Below are 18,817 nucleotides of genomic sequence, written 5' to 3'. Positions count from 1 at the left end.
ACTTCTCAAATGAGCGAGCCCCCTTTAAACCAAAGCTGGGCACCTGAAAGGCTGAGATAACCGAGGGTCCGCAAGTCCCTTCTGAAAACTTGGAGCTCATTATTTCCTGGGGGGCTTCTCCCTCTCTCCCTGCTTCTGGCAACCCAGCACCAAAGCCTGGCACAGGCAGGACCCCCCAGCTGGACCTCGTGCCTCCCGGCCTCCGCCTGTCCCTGGAGCTGGGGAGATCACTTCCAACCAAAGCACGAGGGACTCACGCAGCTCCATCGTGCCCCAGCACCAGATGTCAGGCCAGGGCTGTTTATGGAGCCAAAAAGCCTGCTTACATCCGCGAGCCATCCGTGCTGATAGCATCTCTCAAACACAACAGTTATCTGCACAGCGCTTGTGCCCCTCCGCTGAAGAACATCTGCAATTTTTAAATCCTTTCCAGGAAAAAAAAAATCACTTAACTTTCAACCAACCTTTTTTTTTTTTTTTCCTATCATTGTGTTGATTAGGAATCTTAATTACAGATATACTGATGAAGGGGTCAATTTGGTAGTAGTAAATAAGCTACCACCACTACAGTATATTGCTATACACCAAACTAAAAGGGCACAGACATGACCTGCCCGAAGTGCCACGGGCCTGGGAGGCTCTCCCCCCTTGTTCCTCAGTTTCCTTGCTTGCAGGTAGAAGATGGTTGGACTTGCTGAAGGAAACCAACCAGGACCAAAGCCAACAAAATGAGCTGGTGCCCATCCAGAGGCACCGAGCGATGCTGCGGATGCCAAAAGGAAGTGCAGATTTAAAGGCAGAACGGGCAGCTCACGGGACAGAAAGGCACCTAGGGTTACCAAACACCTAAAATCACGCCTGGCTTTGAAAGTCCGTGAGCTGCATGCAGCTCCTCTGGGTGTGGGAGAGTCACACAGCCCTTCTGGCTGCTCCCCTCTGCACGGTGCTGCCGCGAACCGCACCGCTTACCTGACTCACCTGCCCTGCTCCCAGCTTACGCACAGCTCCCTGTTCCAAGAACAAGAGCACTTCATAAGGCATGAAATTACAGTTTGTTTCTCTGGTCTTTTAAACAAGAGCTTCAGTAGAAAGAACAGGAAGCCTACATTTGAGGAGTCATTCCCAGGGACCCGACAGACCTGTTTCTTCCCCCCAAGCTCTAGCAGGTTGCAAGCACCGGGGAAGTTTTGCCAAGGAAGTTTTTCAACCTAAGCCTAACATCAAATAAAGTCTAAATTCATGAGGCACTCTTAAGTGAACCCAGCAGGGACATAACGTGGCGCGAGGCATTTGCAAAATTCACTTTGGAAACGCGCAGAGGTACTCACGAAGACATCCACCCCGATCAAAGTGATTTATATTTTTCACAAGTGAGCAGTTCGCTTACTAGGAAAGAGACAGGTTTAATTTTTAATTCGATTTCCATCAAAACAATATTTTCTTGTTGCTATGACAGCTAAGGGGAAAACCTCTTACCTCCAGGACAAGCAGCTAACGGGATCGCCGCGCGTCCCCCAGAAGCAGGGGCTTGGGGAAGGAACGCGGCCACGTGCATCACCGTTGGCTCTCCGTGTCTGCTTTGATGGGGACTTTTAAAAGGCTACGCTGAAGCCAAGGACTAGGGAGCCTCTAGGGAGCTGGAGAAATACCTACAGACCACGGGAGCCTCATACAGCCGGGGACCCGACAGAGCCCTGGGGATGCTTCCCAGGGTTTCACACCAGGCTGCGTGTCCCCGATGCCGCTTGGCGCACCTCTGATCCCAGATGCGCAGCGCTGGGGGGGGGGGAAAGGACATCTGCTGACCATCAGCAGATATGGCAGGAGTCCAACAGCAATAACAGAACGGGCTGAAGCCTATAACCGCTTCTTCTCCTTGCGCTCCTCCTCCAGGGCGACCAGCCTCACAATGCTCAAGAAGTGCCCCGATGAATAAATATCTTCTTTTCCTTAGCAACAGTTAGCAACGGAGTCGAGTCGTGTGGTTTTTTTTTTTCTTGCTCAGAAGAAACACATCTCGAGCTAACACAGACGATTTAAGCAGCAATAAATATAGGACGTGGGTGTAATCAAAATCACCGAAATGCAAATCGCACTTTTTAGCCTGGGTTATTTTAAAGCACGAGTAGAGCTGCCAAAGATATGTAGAAACAGAGCGAAGAGGGCTAAGGGGGTAAGGAAAAACGCTGCAACATTTCTGGGAGGACAGAAAGATGCCGTCCAAGCAAAACCCAGCCCTGGAACAGCGATGAGATCCCTGATATTTGTCTTCAGCCTTTAGTACAACTGGTGTTGCTGCAACAGATTTCTCTGTCTACAAACTGCAGAGGTCTGAGATAGTCAAAAATCTGTTAAATGCATAACCCCGGCGCACAGAAAACGTATTCTTTTCACAGCTCTATTCCTTTAACAGTTCATTTAAGACGTCTGCCTTGCATTTTTCCATTTGGTGTTGGGAAAATGTTTTCTTTCACCTGGCTTAGAGCCCGATTCAACAGAAAAAGAAAGCCCTTCCCGTTTCCACGGGGCCCTGCACTATAAGACACCGGACTTGCTTTACCCTGAGCTGGGCACCTTTCGGCTCTGCTCCCAGGTATTTCATGCCCTGCCCTTCTCCCTGGGCTCTTCCCCACTTGCCATTTAAAGGATCGCTTCATCCTTTGATGGATTGCTTCATCCTTCGATGGATCACGTCTCCCAATCCTGATGCTGTCAGCCAGAGAAATCCCATTGCAGCTCGCTCCCGACAACCCAGCGGGATGGGAAACACTTCCCACAGACACGGGATGGTTTGGAGATTTAAATGAAACCTCACTGCTCCTTTGAGACCAATGGCATTACTTGCAAAACAAAACCATGGAGTGGTCAATTACAACACAAATTCTGGCCTTAAACATAGCTCTTTGCACTACCTGCCCTCCCCAGCCACGTTCCCATAACCTCGTCCCCTAAAGTACCATTGCATGGTAGTTTTGCGACAAAACCAGCCTACAGATGATCATTTTAATTCTCTGATGGTTATGAAGACAACTCACTGCCATCCCTCCTGCAGAGAGCGACAGCACCCTGCTGTCAGCTGGTTTGGCATGGACCCATGCTGCTCGTCACAGATTTGGGTGGTGACCGTGGTCATCAACTTGGATCTTGGGGCAAAAACCTTTGTGTTTAGAACACCACATTTCCTTTTCCTTTTTTTTTAAAAAAAAAAAAGAAACAACAACAACAACACAAACCCTCCCATCATGTGCCAAGCCAGAGCACTGATAATACATTGCTGGAGGGAAATGTTTGAGGGGAACAGGAGGGCCTGGCAATTCGATGGGGAGAAAACGCTCTGCAGGACACCTGGCTCCCGGGGCTGCGCGTGGGATGGTGAGGAAGATGGTAATGGAGCCGGGCAGCCCTGGCGTACTGAGCCTTTATTTCTCTAGAGACCCTGAGAGATAACAGCATTTGGTTCCTGCTCTCTGAGTTTTTCAGGATAAAAGATTGTTTCAATTTTATTTAATTTTTTTTAAATTGAAGCTCAAGATTGCGGAAGGCAGCTCCATAGCTACAGACGCCCGGCTCCCCTGGCTGAAATTGTATAATGACACATCCCCTTCCCTACCCTGCTTTATTCCAATAAGGGCAATATATCCGGTGCTTCTGTCTAAATAGCTGCCAGCTTCAGAGAAGGAGAAGTCCTTGACAGGTGCTGTGATTAACAGGAGGCCGATCCCCATCGCAGCCACGGTGAGGACACCGGGCTGTAACGCCTGCTGCGGGGCCACACCAGACAGATTTACAGCTGAAACGATTCGGTAGGATGGTGTCAGGCAGCGCTGACCAAGAACCAGGCTGCTTTATGTTTATCTGTAATATGTAGATATTTAAATCCCTAAGCCTGAAGTAAAATAATTTAGAAGCTCCAACTATAAAAGATCAGCTCCCAAATCCTCCTCGCTTTTCAATCCTAGTCTCTGACACATTATACTCTTTCTGCATTTAATGTGCCCTTAAGGTGGGGATTAGGTAGGCATTTGATTATGTCTTTTATGTTTATAGCGATTCATTTCCAAACCTTTACTAACTTTAATTAAATGCTACATTTTCACTGCCTCGTCCTGAATTGAGAGAGAGCAGGAGAGAAAAATCTGTCCTCAAACAAAATTTACATTTCTAAAGCACCTTTTTCTGCGCAAGCACCTTGGGGCTACTGCATGAAATCGTTCTGAGCTGCCTTAAGATGTATCGGTGCAGACATCAAAGCAGCTCTAATACCAAGACTCATGCAGACCCACAGACATCTGAGATCACTACATTCACAAGCAAGAAAAGACCTAAACCAGCTCCTGCCAAAACCAACCATCGATCCCCTCAAAAGACGGCCATGGGGAGAACAAGAACAGTCAAGCTCCAGCAGCAAACGCTGACCTTCCCTTGGAGGAAGGGGCATGGGATCACAGAGCACGGTGGCCTGCACTGCGCTCAGCCCAGCCCCACATCCTATTTTCAAGCTCTGCTCTCTATAAGAGGAGGCATCAACATGCCCCCATGGGACCCGACGGGAGCTGGGTGACCCCAGCAAGGAGACTCAGCACAACGAAACTCATCTGAGCGAGGTCCAGAGCTGAGAACGACCACACCACCTCAAAGACAACGTCCCTCGAACATAGATGCTCCTAGTGGTTGGAAATTTTATTTCATTTGTCTAAAATCTGGATCGCTCTCTTAGGTTTGCTTGCAGTCACGGTCACCCCATCCTTGGATCAATGCAAGGCCAAGCAGGGTCGTGCATTATTTCACACAAGGCACAGTCCGAACTCTCTTCCTTCAGCATTTAGGAGCAGGGAGCTTGGATTTGAAGCCAAATTTTTTAACTACAGGTTGGAAATGAGGATTTTGTCCCAATTTGAAATCTGGGTGCAGCAGAAACCAGACCAAAACCCCACAGACCTCACAAGATTAGCTGAGCTCGGCACCTTTGCCCTTTGGGGCCAAGGCACAAGAATAACATCAAACTTTTATCAGCTAAGAAATTCAAGCCTAACTTGAACACCACCACATCTCTGCAGCCCATCGGAATACATCCACACCGTGCAAGGAGAATACTAAAAAGGTTTGGTGAAAATCTCACAGGTCGGGTAGCTCCAAGGTTGAAGCTGCAGATGACTCTTCACAGAGATGCACAAAATGCTGAATCCGTTGCAAGACCCACGTTTGTTCTGCTCTTGTGCAACTCCCTGTGTATCCCTTAGATGATATAAAGGGGTTCAGTGTCCAGCGATGCTGCACCCCGCTCACTGTTTCCCCATCCTGTGTGCTTCGGGGTGGCAAAAGGAGGCAAGATCTCTGTAGCTGTGGATGGTGCATGAAATCCACCCTAGCTGACACGTCACCCCGAGCCATCACAGCCCGCTTTAAGTCACCCAAACAGCTTTAGGGGGGATTTAAATAATTGATAAGCCTTGTGTTTGCCCTCTGGGCTGGGCTGAAATTTCACTCTTTGGGTTACCATGGTTAGAAACACAGCAAGTGCGCGTACCGTCCCCGGGTTGCAAACTCATCCACTGCTCACATCAGAATGGCTCAGCTTTTCCTGGCTTGCACAAAGGCATTTCCCAGTGAGAACCAGCATCAGGATGAATTTTGGCCTTCTAGCTGCAGTTCTTGCCATTTGAGAGCATTAAGAAGATGTAAAGCTGTATTTTACCTTGCTGAGAGTGCCTGGAAAAGGCCAAATATTTTTTATTTGAAGGCTGTCATCACCGGTCTCACACTGGAGACCACAAGCCAGGTCCCTGGGAAACTTAGGGCACGTCTCCCAGTGACTTACCCGGGGCCAGGACTTCACCCAAGCCTGGAAGAGTCCAGGCCAAAAAGAAAGCTTAGACAGTCACTGCGTGCACTCGGAGGGAGTGGCTGGAGGAAAAGCCAGCGTTTAACAGCGCTAGCAGCCCTGCAAAATTTTACAATACACAACCCTCACGTTAGAAAATCCATTTCTTTCTTCATAAAATATACGGGGCCTTTCCACAAGCTCCTTTTATTGGTCCATTTGGCTACTTGTTCCTTTTATGAACTGCTCGAGTTCCAGCATCAGCTGGAAAAGTCCAGGAGGCAGCCGGGCTAAAGCAAAATGATGTGCTAGGCGCTGGTAAAAGCATCCCCGCTACCAGGATTTGGGCACCACGCGTAAAAGCACAGGTGAGAAAAGGCAGCAGACAGGGCAGCTGGGTTTCATCACCTGAAAGGAAGCACACAGTGTCTCTTTAACCTGTTTCTTCTTACTGTCTGCAAGGTCCTGGAGCTGCAATGTTGATGTGAATACCCCAAGCCTCTCGCCTCAGTGCAAAATCCCCTTGGCAGCAAACAAGTGGTTAAGGCCGGGGATATTTTTACCAGCCTCCCATAGCTCTTCCATGGGGGTCCTTTAATGGCTACAGTTAAACAGCAATCTCGCATGGAGGTCCACACGCTAACATAACAACATATTTTAACTGTGTATTTAAGTAGTTTCACTTCTATTGACATTGGCTAAGGTGAGCCCTACGGCTCGAAGGTCTCTCGCGCGACGCTGGGCTGCCCACGAGCACAGCCCTTCTGACTGCGCGCTGCCAAATCTGCTGTGGCGACAAAAAGCTCCTGCAAAACATGCCATAACCCTCATTTCTCAGCAAGCTGGCTGCCTGAAGCACTCGGGGTGCTCAGCAGGGTGCTTCACAGCATGGTCGGTCCTGGATAACGACACGTAAAACCTGCAAGATAGGAAGAGCCAAGCGGCACGGGCAGAAACGTGCAGCAAACCGAGCTCTCGTGTGCCTGGCTCCACGTGTCTGGCCCCCAGCAGGGCACGCACGGGGGTCCCGCAGTGCTGGCCGTGCTGTGGCATCCTGCTTCTGCTCTTTGTCCCAGTGCTGGGGCTGCAAGAGTTAAGTCCCAGTGCCTCCCAGCCCCATGCAGGGGCATGCAACTGGTGGGACAGGACGCGCCAGGCCGATCGCCCAGCTCCAAACAAACCTCGTGATGTGGGAATTGCCCTAACGGGTCCAACCACCATGTCCCAGGGCCCCACGGCAGCAAGGCCTCCAGCAACGCTGCCTGTGGGCAATTATCTGGGCTCATCAACATCACCGCGCCTCTGCGCTGGTGAGAAAGTGCTCTACAGCACGCAGGGCAGCCCGTATGCTGGAATTTGTCATGCACATCATGCCTTCGCTGCACCAAGGTCTTGCAAAATAAGAGCACAAGGGTGAAAGCTGCCTGCAACAACCCCTCCGAGATCCTGCAGCAGTCCTCTAACAGGGTCCGCTGCCCTCCTGGATAGCAGATTCTATTAAAAAATCCTTACTACTGTAATCTTAGATTACTCCCTAACATCCAAACCTTAATTGGAGCCTGTTATAAGGTCCCTGCAACATTTCCATGTGTCTCTGATCTTCACCTTCCACAGACACCCAGCAGCAAAATCCACCTGGCTCTGTATTTTGCATAAAGAGGTTATCTTCAGCCACATGCCCTCTCACTCTACTGGCTGGCAGGACCCCCAAGTGCCCACACCTCTGGTGCGGTACAGAGATGCTTTGGGGCTTTTTGGGAAAGCCTCATGCACCAGCAGCTCCCACCCCGTCCGCTGGGACATCCAGCTCTGCCACCTCACGCAGCCTGGTGCTGCTTCCCCCTCCATCCAACAACCACACTGCTTTAACCTTCCTTAAATAGATGAAAATCGCTATGGGGAGATGAAAACCATCTCAAGGACTTTCCCACCAGCTCCGTGCTGCCAGGAGCGAGACCACAGCATCGCAAGCTCCGCACCAACCCAGCACCAGGCTGAGCACTGCTCAGCACAGCGTGCACTTCAACTTCAGCCACAGCCACAAACATTGCAGTTTATATTATGTGCTAGGATTATTTTTTATATATATGCCACCCTATGCTTTTTTATATGCACACACACATATATACGGGCAAACACACACAGAGTATTTAATTTCTGCAAAGCATCGTGTGAGCCCCGTGGTTTTCTCCTTCAGGCAGCCAGCCTCCCAGCTCGACGATGCCGAGTGCCCTCTGCTGTACACTAAGACAAACGCCTCTTTGTTTAAAGAGATTATTAGTATTTTAAATAGGTATAACTTTACTTTGGACAAAATATTTACGAAAATTACGCGTGAGCACTTCCAGCGCGACACACGATACTGATGTCACAAGACTTCTGCTGGCAGGCACTGAAGGACTTGTGTCTCCTACAGGTTGCTCCGGCAGAAAGTAAATAGTCTACGCTCAACTGCGCGGTCTACAGTTTGAAAATTTTTTATTTATACCTTTGAAAATAGCGCAGGGAAATCTGAACAAACAATATAGCTTCATTATTCAGGCATTTATCAGATAGCCTTCACACCTCAGTGAATCCCACACCTATTTGAGGTACAAGCTGAAACTATGAAACGGAAACATGAAATCATTTTTCTTTTGTAAAACACCATTGCTCCTGCTACTGGAAGGAAAGATAATATTAAAACATATTCAAATATATGTATTCGAAACCTCTACATCTTGTAATAAATTACGCACTCGATATTAAAAATCTGAGCTACACCGCACATACCTGGCTTAGGAATATTAAGTTTTATCGTCTTCTCACTTCCCAGCCCTCCTCAAACCTGACATTTAAAGGGTCTGCACAACCAGCACATGGCCTTATTAAATCTGTTTTCAGATTTAATAAGGCATGGACGCGGCTTCATGATGAATGTTACCATTTGTTTGGCACGGGAGAAGGGAAAGCCGCTCAGCCTCGCCGCCCTCCGCCTGCCTCTTCTTCACACGCCAGGTAGCCTGGAGCAAAAACCGACTCCTGTGGGGTTGTGGGGTTTGTAAAATCGGGAATTAAAGCTGCACAGCACCCAGAAATCCCGGTTACCTGTCCGTGCTGGTGATGCCTTCTGCTGGGAACAGCCCGAGACCGAGGACAGCCCCGCGCACGGCCCTGCTGGGCCACCCGTGGGCGCAGCTCCCACCCTCGGGGCCCGCGGGCGCTCCCACGCAGCCGCCCCGTCCCGGCCGGCCCTGCACGGCCGCACCGGCACGACGGGTTCCCGTGACTCACCCCAAACCCTCTCCATTCCCAACCTTCGCGTTCGCTTCCCAGCTCACGTTTCCTAGAAGCAGCAGTGCCCCGAGACCAAGCCTCCTCTTCTACCCTCTTTTAAGCGTGCTCAGATGAAGCCGATCAAGAACTTTTTTTTTTTCCAATGAATTCATTTATCAATATTTTTTCCCAACCAAAAGTTGGTATTTTTTACAACTTTTCATCTTGCTAGCCTAAGTGGTTCTTGTCCTAGTTTCCCTATCTTGGTTGGAGGCCAAGCATCGCTGGCTGAGCCAGAGGAGTATAAAAGCATCTTTCTAAGACACTATAAAAAGGAAGAATCGGATCCTGGCAGCCCATTCACTATCCTGCCTTGGGTATTTAAGGATCAAACATGCATTTGTAAGCTGACAGAAGGTAAGAGGTGGCTTTGAGACTTCATGGCGTCTAAAGAACCCTCTGAAAACAGCTTTTTACTAGCCAGACAGCACAAGAGAAAACGAGGAGCAGCGGCATGTCCCCGGGGACAGCAGGGCTGCTGGCCACTGCTGCTGGCACACGGGCACGCCGCGCTCACGCCGCTGCTCCGCTTGCAAAGCAAACAGCTGAAGGCAAGGAAATGGGAACCACCCAGGACACTCTGGGGAGGTTTCCTATGGTTACTGCTGCCATGGAAATATTTTTTTTTGTTGTTGGCTCGATCTAAATAATATCTGGCTCCTCGGCTACAGCGCGCTTCTCGCGAGGTCGGCTTGACGCTCGGACGGCGCGTAGGAGGGGAGCGCTTTACGCACACAAGTCCCTCGTGTGCCACGAAGGATGGACACAGTGCAACATGCAACGAGACCTGCTGTCACCAGCACCCTAATACCAAGGGGTGACTGCAGGGAGCAGGATCCGTCCCCGAGCTGACATGGCCACCCGAAGCTTCGCCCCGCTGGCAAGGCACACAGCGCTCAGCCCCGCCGTCGGTCTCACACCCAAGTTGCTCCGGGCTTTCCTGCCCGGTTCCCCGAGGCCGATGGCTTGGTTTCAAGAAGAAAAGGAGGAGGAACCAAAATGGGGAGGGAGGGAGAAAGACATCTTTTACTAATTGCTCCCAGCTGCGGCCAAGCAGCTCCCATTTCGGCTGCCAGGAGCTGCAGCCGGCAGGGAGCGGGCTGGGGCGAGCGCGCCCGCTCTGCCTGCACAGCAAAGGGCTCGGGAGCAGGAGGAACCCCTCGTGGGGACTCTCCTCCATCCGCAGGCTCTGCATAGGGATTTCAGTAATTATATTTATACACTCTCCTTATCAGCGAGAGCAGCCATTATGCCTTTTATCACTGCGGCGGCAGCATCTGCACAAGGGCAACTGATAGGGGATGAAGTATTTGCTGCGATGGCTGAGTACAAAGTGCCTCCCTCCGCGCTAAGAATAATAATTGCGATACTTAGCGCTTGAAGTGTTAAGCCCTGCCATCAGGGCCCTTTGGAGAGCCACACACAAGGCAAGAAACGGCCTCTCCAGTGGCAGAGAGCACCCTGAATTTTATAGGATCCTCTTGGACCAGCACCGGCCCCAGCCCTATTTTGGTGAAGCTGAGCAAAGCTCTGGCTGTCGCCTGCCTCGGGGCTGTGCACACCCAGAGCCCATGAGATAAAGGCTCTGTACAACACCAGCCTTGCTCACGAGGTTTACCCCAAAATTAGTTTTCCTCACATCGGACGATTCTGCTTAATGTTCCAAATTCCTCCAACATTAGATAGTGACCACAGAGCAGAAAGATGTGGCACGCGTGGGGAAAGAGTCCCCAGCCTGGCTTTCCAGCCTAGGAGATTATTCATCGGAGAAAAAGTAAATATCCAAACGAGCATCCTGAACTGCAAAACCATCTGCCAAAGAGCTGAGCTGATGCTATCTGCCGTCCTTAAGCTCGGTGATATACTTACAAGCCAGACAATGAAAACGCAATTGATTATTTGAAGAGTGACTCACTGGTGTAATAAGGATGGATTACTGAGGGGGAGGTGGGAGGGAGCGGAGAAAGTCTTTGAAAAAAAAATAAAGGCCAGCAGATTGACTTTTTAAAGGCAAACAGAAAGGGAACAAAAAACAAGGGCAACTCTCAAAAGGGCTGAACAGCCCTCGACGGGGGAGAGCAACAAAGAGGAGGGCAGCGCTCTGTGGGTGCCGGCCCCAGCCTGGGCTGAGCATCTTGGTCACCAGCCCCCGTGCTCCCCGCCCAGGTCTTTCCCAATCGGTGGCCAGAGGTGTTTTTTTCTCTGTGACAAGCGGCCCTTGTGATAAAGGCCTGTTGCAAGCCCTCTATTAAGGGAGTAGGAGGCTTCCCTCCCCGCAGAGCGGCCTGCTGGGCACGTGCCGCACGCCCCGCGCGGGCGATCGCAGCCGCACGTGGGGTCCCTCTGGTGCTCCCCACGCTGTGACCCTCAGCATGGGGAGTCAGAGGCACATCCTGGGGGGAAAGCAGACTGCATAGAGGCTGCGGCAGAGCAGAAAAGCACAGGAAGGGGATGGGGACCGCTGGACTGAGTGACCATTCATCCCTCACCCGCCTCCTCCTTGCACCAGCCTGGCGAAGGCTTCAGTGAGCGATGTAAGGCATTAGCTGTGTATGGGGGGCTGCACAGGGACTGCGGGACCCTCCCCACCCAGCCGTGACAAGCTGTTAAATCAGCTCACCGCCTCCCACTAAATCACACCCGACACAGCACCCGAATTCATAACCGCAGCCTCCAGCACTGACAGCTGTCTGCTTGGAGGAAATCCCTCGTGCAAGCCAATCTACCCTGCCCCTGCGTTTTGCAAGGTCCGTCTCAGGCAATTTCATCCAGAAAGGCTCCGTGAGGGAAACGTGCTTGCTGGTGAAAATCAGCTCAGCTCCGTGGCTGAGGGTTGGACCCAGGCGCTAAGAAAGCGCTGGCTGCTGTGCTGCTGCCTTCAGGATAGCAAAACACACATTCGCACTCGCACCAGGCAGGTAACATTTCACTCTTTGCATGCCGAGATGCAGCTGTAGCCATTTTTCCAAAAACTCAATTAAAAAAATAACCCATACACGTAAAAAAATTGTTTAGTCTAGGAATAAAATACTAGGTAAAACCAGAGCTCAGTGTTTTTCCACTCTGCCCCCTCACTCATCTGGTCCATTCAACAACCACCAAGAAAACAGAACAAACCCCCAAAACCCACATCAGATTATTAGTGTTTTTTCACCCCATTTGTAGAACTAGAGTTGCACAAGGCTGCTTCAAAACAGAGAAAACACATCTACAAGGTACTTTCTCTAGGAGAAACTTTGCTTTTTGCGCTTCTTAGGGCAGCCCGCAGCAACTCCAGTTACACCAGCTGCAGACTGGGGCTCTGTGTTGGGATGAAATTTAATCAAGAAGTGTCTCCAGCTCCTTTGAGCTCCTGCAATACAATCCTGAATGACTTGTAAAGGACTTCAAACAGGCTCCTCGGGCTTGCCCGGAAACAAGTACGTACCTCACCTGCTCTTTTGTATGTCATGTACAAAAAAATTAAAGAATTTATTTTGGGCTTTTTGCCAGCCACAACACTGCCTCCAATATTGTAGCGCTCTTAAAATGGATATCATGCCTCGCAGCCAACACAAACAGGATACCTTATCGGTCCCGGCTGTTTTAGGCACTGTTTCAGCAGCGGGGCATGAAGATGTGAAAGGAATAGGCCAAAAAATCTCCCGGGAGTCCCTAAACTCAACTGTTTGCTTGACATTTTTGAAGAGAAGGGATGTCCCAGGGTGGGTGGAGGTGGAAAACTCATGGGATCCTCGCTCTCAGATGTGCCCAGACTCACATCCCGATGCCAGGCTGCCCCTTGGCATCGTCCAGCAGGACCATGTGGGCAGGATGCGGCCACTGCCCGGCATGGGGCAAGGCTCCCAGCCTCCGTTCGGTGACCTCGATGGGACTCAAACACCTTCAGTGAACTTGGCCTCTGTCCTGGGGCTCCCAAGGCTGAAGCAAAGGCAAGGACATCTCTGAGGACACGCGGCAGCGCCTCCCACACAATCCATCACCAGTTACGTGGCTCTTCCTCTGCTGACACAGGGGTGGAAAGCTCAAAAAAAAATAATCACCCCTGATTTTTCAAATGCTTGCACAAGTGCTTAATCTCACAGGTGCAGGCAAATGGGACAGCTGAGGTCATTTATGCCAAGGGAGGTGCAGGCTCCTGAGCCCAGCTTCAGCACAGGCAGGGGATCGGCAGCCACCCCTCCCAAACCAGCCCTGGCCCACGGCTGAAGGACACTGGCTTTGGCAATGAGTCACCTGGCAGGGAACGACTTCCCCGTGCCCAAACTGCTTACAACAAAAACCATCATGAGCAAGCTAACCACGCCATCCCCTTACATGCAGGGCCTGGAAATCAGCAGGCAGAAGTCACTTGAGTCTTGTTTGCACCCCCTCTATCAGGTCGATGGCCTGCTCAGGGGCCAGGTGACTCCTGCCCACCACAGGGACAGCCGCAGGCCCCTGGGGACAGCCGCAGGCCCCATAGGGACTCACCTCCATAGCAGCACACGGCTCCCCGCCGGCAGAGCTTTCCTAGCCCAGCAGGTTCCCCGCTGCAAAACGAAAAGCTGAATAAAAACCACAGGAGCCGACGGTGCTCGCTGTGGAAGCGACGCGAGCATAAAGCCGGTCTGAGATAAGGTATTGCCGTCCTCGCATCTCCGAAGCCTTTCAAATAAACACGCAAGGAAGTGAGGAATATCTGAATCCGAAAGGAGGGAGAGGCACAAAGCATGTTATTCACGAAAGGGAAAAGCTGGGGCCGTGTGTGTGAAAGATACATAACCTACTAAAAATGCTGGAAACATATGGAAGCAATAATCTGTACTTTTTTTTCCCTGAAAAAAAAAAAAAAACTAATAACAAATGCTTCAGGGTTCGGCGTTATTCATTCCTGTGCTACACTACAAACATTGCTGTTTCTCTGGACGAGGCACAAGTCACCGGGCCAACGACCTGAACCAGCTGGGGTGCAGCAGGGACGTCCCGGTGCCAGGTGAGCACAGAGCCAGGCAGCACGGGTACACACAACACAGGTACACACAACACACACACACTGCTTCCCATCGCGCCCACAGCCGTGTTTGCTGCTCGCCACGCAACAGTGGATCGGGTCCGGAGGAGTGGGAACTGTACAAACACGCAGGGCAGAGGAAAGAAAGAGCCACTGCCGCTAGCAACTCCCAAGCTACAGTCAACAAAACAGAGGCATGAGATGCCAAGCGACCCAGCCGCCATCATCCCGAGACTTAAAACATCTTGGGGATCTGGCTGACCACCTTGTTCACCAGGTTCCCCATCCTACTACACGTATCTCCTCTTTCCTTGCCCATCAGCTCAGCCTTGTGCACAGGTTTTTGTGACCCAGTCATCACTCAGGGCCCTAAGTCCCCATTATCTGGGGTTCCCAGGCAGTGTCTCCTGAGAAGTTCAAAAGTTTGTCCTTGCTAATAATGCTCCCTGACCTGACGAGGCCAGATGTCATCACACTTCTGTGGCACTGGCCGCAGAGGATTACAGCGAGGTGCTGAGTTATGGAAGCCAAGAAAGAGCAGATCTCCTCCTCGCCCAAGTGTGTTTTCAAGGGACGAAGATTACACAACAGACGTGAGAGAAAAAAAAGACTCCAAGATAAGATACAGAACACCATCTCACATTGAAACTAAGAACTCAGCAAGCCAGTTTTTGTCCTTATGTCATGTTTATTACTGTAATTTAACTGCTTCTGCAAGAGAGAAGAATAACTATGGCAACAAAGACTTCTCCGAACGTTTCAAGACAATTTTTAAAATCATCTTATCTGCCACAGCCTCTGAAAGCCTTCCCTCAGCAGCACCTGGCTCTCCAAAGGCTTTGCAGACCAGGGGGGTTGTGTGCCCCCCTCACATCACAACACAGCTCGGGTATGGTTTTGAGACCGAGCTTTGCTGCATCCATGCTTCAGCTGGCATTTTTGGAGCAGGTAGAGATGGGGGAAGAGCCAGGTTTGTTGAAGCGGCAAGAGGAGCTCTTTGGGAAGGGCTTCCTCAAAGAGACCGTACACACAAACAAAACACACCCGTGTGTGCCAGACACATGCCGGTCGTCCAACACGAAGAGCCCACTGCCCTCAGTACGGCACCAAGTCCGTAACTCTACTTCGCCCAGGATAAATCCCAAATTAAGTTCCTCACAGCAATCTCAGTGACAGCTCAGCTGAGAGCCATTTGTCACCCTTAAGGCCCCGCATGCTCCCACTAATTGCGCGAGGAAGAGGCTGTAAATTCCCTTCCCTCCTCCCAGCCCACCTCCCGGCAGGCTTTTCCCTGCGCATTATGCAAAAGCCACTCCTAATGGCCATTCAGCCACCCAACTCCAGTGACAGCTTTATTTAAAGCCAAAGCTTGTTAACAAGCTGAATGGCACACAGCTTAATGCAATGCAGATCTGATTAGAAAACAGCAACCGGACTCCTAAGGAGCTGGAGATTTTGATTGAATTTGATTTCACTTTTTCCACACAAAGCCACCTTTCAAGTATCAACCTGCGTTAATGGAGATCTCGTTATGTGTTCCCAATTTCCATCCTCAGGACCACAGCCCACACAGAACTCCTCGGTCCTTGCATACTTTACTGACAGGCTACCCGAAAATAAAGCGATGGGATCAGAGGAAGGAGTCATTTCGCTGTTCGGGCCATGAGAAATTGCAGGTTATCCTGGTTATGGTTTGACAGCCACATCCTCACAGACCGCATGCTCAGGAACGATGGGATTCAATCCTCAGCCTTTTCAAAGAAATCACTTGCCTTCTCCTCTTTGGGGCTAAATGATTTCAAACTGAAAATTGAATTTCTGCCTTACAAGAGGCAGAGGTTTGCAGGACACAAGTTGGGAAGCTTCAGAGGGGTAAGAAACGCAGCGGGCTCCAGTCTAACCATGCCTGTAAGCACTTGGGGTCTTCAAGTCTTTGCTTACACTGAATTTATGTAAAACTTGTGACACGTTAACAAGAAAATTCATCTGCTACCCCAAGCCATAATTTAAGAGCAAGATAAAGAAGATTCAGAAACATACTCCAAAGCCAGGGATATTTTTGCACTACTTGGGCATCCCCTTCCACCTTTTTCCTCACATCACCTACAGCACCGGTTTTATTCTGAAAAGAAAACAGTTCTGCAGAATACAATTTATTTTCAAGTGGTTTCCTTGGCTCAGGAAGCATGCCTCTGCTCCCAGGAATGATAAATTCAACCAACGCTCAAAGCCATCTCTCCTTCTGAGAAAAGTGGCTTTTAAGAGAAGGCACGGGCACAGAAATCTTTAGCGTCTAACAAAGCAATTTGCCTGCCTGATGGATTGGCCGCGCAGATCATACCTAAAATCACAGGTGACTAGAAAACTCAGCCCTGCATAATTGCATATATGACAATGCGTGCATCAGCAGCGGGGATGAGCTCTAGTCTCAGTGCCTAAAAGCTCACACATTCTTTCCTCCCTCCCTAAAGCATGTCATCAGTTCCCATCTTGGAAGCAAAAAGCCCGATTCCCATTTCTCAGCAAAACTCTACTGTTAAAAGGATTATAAAAAGGCTTATGAATCTCTAGAGATTAATTGATCTGGGTTTGTATCCCTAATCTGCAGATCTCCTTGCAAACCATTGTTTTCTTCCAATCCCATTCTGCTCAAGTGTTAAAGTATTTGTGAGCATCCCCAGCAGGAGCTGGAGGCATCATCCTGTGTACACGGGCTCCCAAGCAGGTCTGTGACCTACAGAGCTACCTGCTATCAGCAATCTGCCTGCTTACCTGTCCTGGGCACTAATAGACTGCTCGCTAGTGAAAAATGGATCTCCTCCCTCTCTATTGTGTTTGGGCAAATAGGTTGCCGTTTTGTTTTAATTGCACAATTACTCTTACATCGAGGCAATTAAATGTGAACGTGCAGGAAGGCTCTGGCTTGTCTGTCCAGTGTGAAGCAGTCTGTATCTGTAGGATGCTCAGTGGGATGCAGAGCTGGCAGCACCCATCCTTCTGCTGCCCTTCTGAGATAATCCCTTCCTTCCCCAGAAGGATCCATCTGTTTTAACCAAAATCTGTGCAGGGGGCAAGGGGGGAGCTTCAGGAAAGGGCAGCCACGAGGCAGCTGCACATAGCCGTGCTGGGCTGAAGCCTCCTGCTCCTTTCTCCTGCATGAGGGGTTTTGCAGGATCTGGCACGAGAGGCACAGTGTGCTGCTGCAGAGGTCACAGCCTGCACAGAGCTATGTATTTGACACCCCCAAGAAGCTCAGCGGTACCTTTTCTGCTCGTCTGGCCTTCAATAAGATGGTATTGTGTGATAAGATGGTATCAAAACCTTGCTTAATTTTTCAAAATTAAGCGTAACATAACAATCAGCAAGTCACAGCACCTTATAATTCCTCAGGCCAGAGGAGAAATACCTCTGGTGACCATCCCTTTTCTTCTTATCCTACATTTTAAAGTTCTCCTGACACTTTCAAGCATTATGAAGCACCTCTGCGACAACACCTGCTACCCCAAATTTAAGCCGTGAGGAAACCTGTGACGGATCGTGAAAGCATTTTGTAATCCCTTAAAAAAATAGGAAGAAGACACTCAGGGGTGACCTTATAAATCCATTAGCGCACACGTGGCAGACCCCGATTAGCAGGAGGGTGTCAGGAGACTGCAGCTCCCGTGGCTGTGACACCTTCACCTTCTGAAGGTCTGAGGTGGGACGTGGGGCATCGGAGGAGCTGCTGGCACCTGTGGGGACGGTGGCGAGGATCATCCATCACCTCGCTGCTGCACCAGCCATGCGTCCCCAGGGCGGACCTCAGCCCAAGGACCCTGTCCTGCACTGCCAGAAGTGTTGATTTGCAAGGCTGAAGCTTTAGATGGGATTCAACGCTAATAAATCAATCCAGCATCCCTCTCCTCGCTCTGGACCTGTGTTTTAATCTGCGGAGACGCAGCTCTGAGAAGTAGGGCACATGCCGGGAGAAGTGCGGCAGATGCTGGAGAAAAGGGGATATCCTATAAAATAAGGCTAGAAGATCACCAAGGGCTCCCTGTTAAGTCTGCACCAGCTCCTGGAGCCCACAGCCCAGAAGATTTAATATCACCAAATCCCAAATCACCCACGAGCAGAAGCTCATCTCCAGGCAGCACGATGGGGGGAGATGGGGCTGATCCAGCACGAGGCCAGGGACCCCACCCCTGTGCCTCGCAGGTGCCCGCATTGCCAGCTTTATGAAGACATATAGCACAGATGGAAATACCTGTTTGTTCCACATACACCCCCACACCCTGCTGGGGCTGGGGGGCCCCATCCATTCCAATAGCTTGAGGGGGCAAAAACCCAGGGTGGGGGCACGGGGAGAGGCAGGAGGTTCACGCAGCCTTTTGGGGCAACCCTTCAGGATCCCCCCCACCATGTCCCCTCCCCATCCCAGCCCTGCTGCCCCCTGCCCGGGGCCCAGAACCACCCAGGAGCAGCAGCAGGAGCCCCTGACCGCAGCGGGGCAGGTGGGCTGCGAGGGTGCTAAAAGGGGCAGCAGTGACCCCAGCCCAGGGCTCTGTGCCCACGACAGACACCAGCACACCCATGGACTGCTCCAGGAGGATGGCAGCGCCCACCCGGGACAGAGTCCAACCCGCCAGGGTGGGGGGCATTCAGAACAAGACAAGCACACCCCAAAATCCCTATTTGCACCCCAGACA

At 50.7% G+C, this 18,817-nt stretch overlaps 1 protein-coding gene across 2 annotated transcripts in view; it reads right to left on the bottom strand.

Moving 5' to 3' along the window:
* The window catches only part of PRICKLE2 (prickle planar cell polarity protein 2), a 100,297-nt gene that overhangs the window by 80,795 nt on the left and 685 nt on the right, over nt 1-18,817 (bottom strand). Inside the window, exon 1 of one of the 2 annotated variants that reach the window (XM_067002950.1) lies at nt 13,610-13,765. The exons of the other annotated variant lie outside the window; for it this stretch is intronic. Coding sequence (XP_066859051.1) covers nt 13,610-13,737 — 128 coding nt within the window. The 5' untranslated portion in view covers nt 13,738-13,765. Of the gene's footprint in view, nt 1-13,609; nt 13,766-18,817 lie in introns of those variants that run through there. 2 annotated transcript variants of the gene reach the window in all.

The sequence above is a fragment of the Anser cygnoides genome, chromosome 10 (assembly GCF_040182565.1).
Source record: "Anser cygnoides isolate HZ-2024a breed goose chromosome 10, Taihu_goose_T2T_genome, whole genome shotgun sequence".
Taxonomy (NCBI): Eukaryota; Metazoa; Chordata; class Aves; order Anseriformes; family Anatidae; genus Anser; species Anser cygnoides.
The sequence above is the reverse complement of the archived record's forward strand: the minus strand, read 5'-3'. Positions and strand labels throughout refer to the sequence as shown.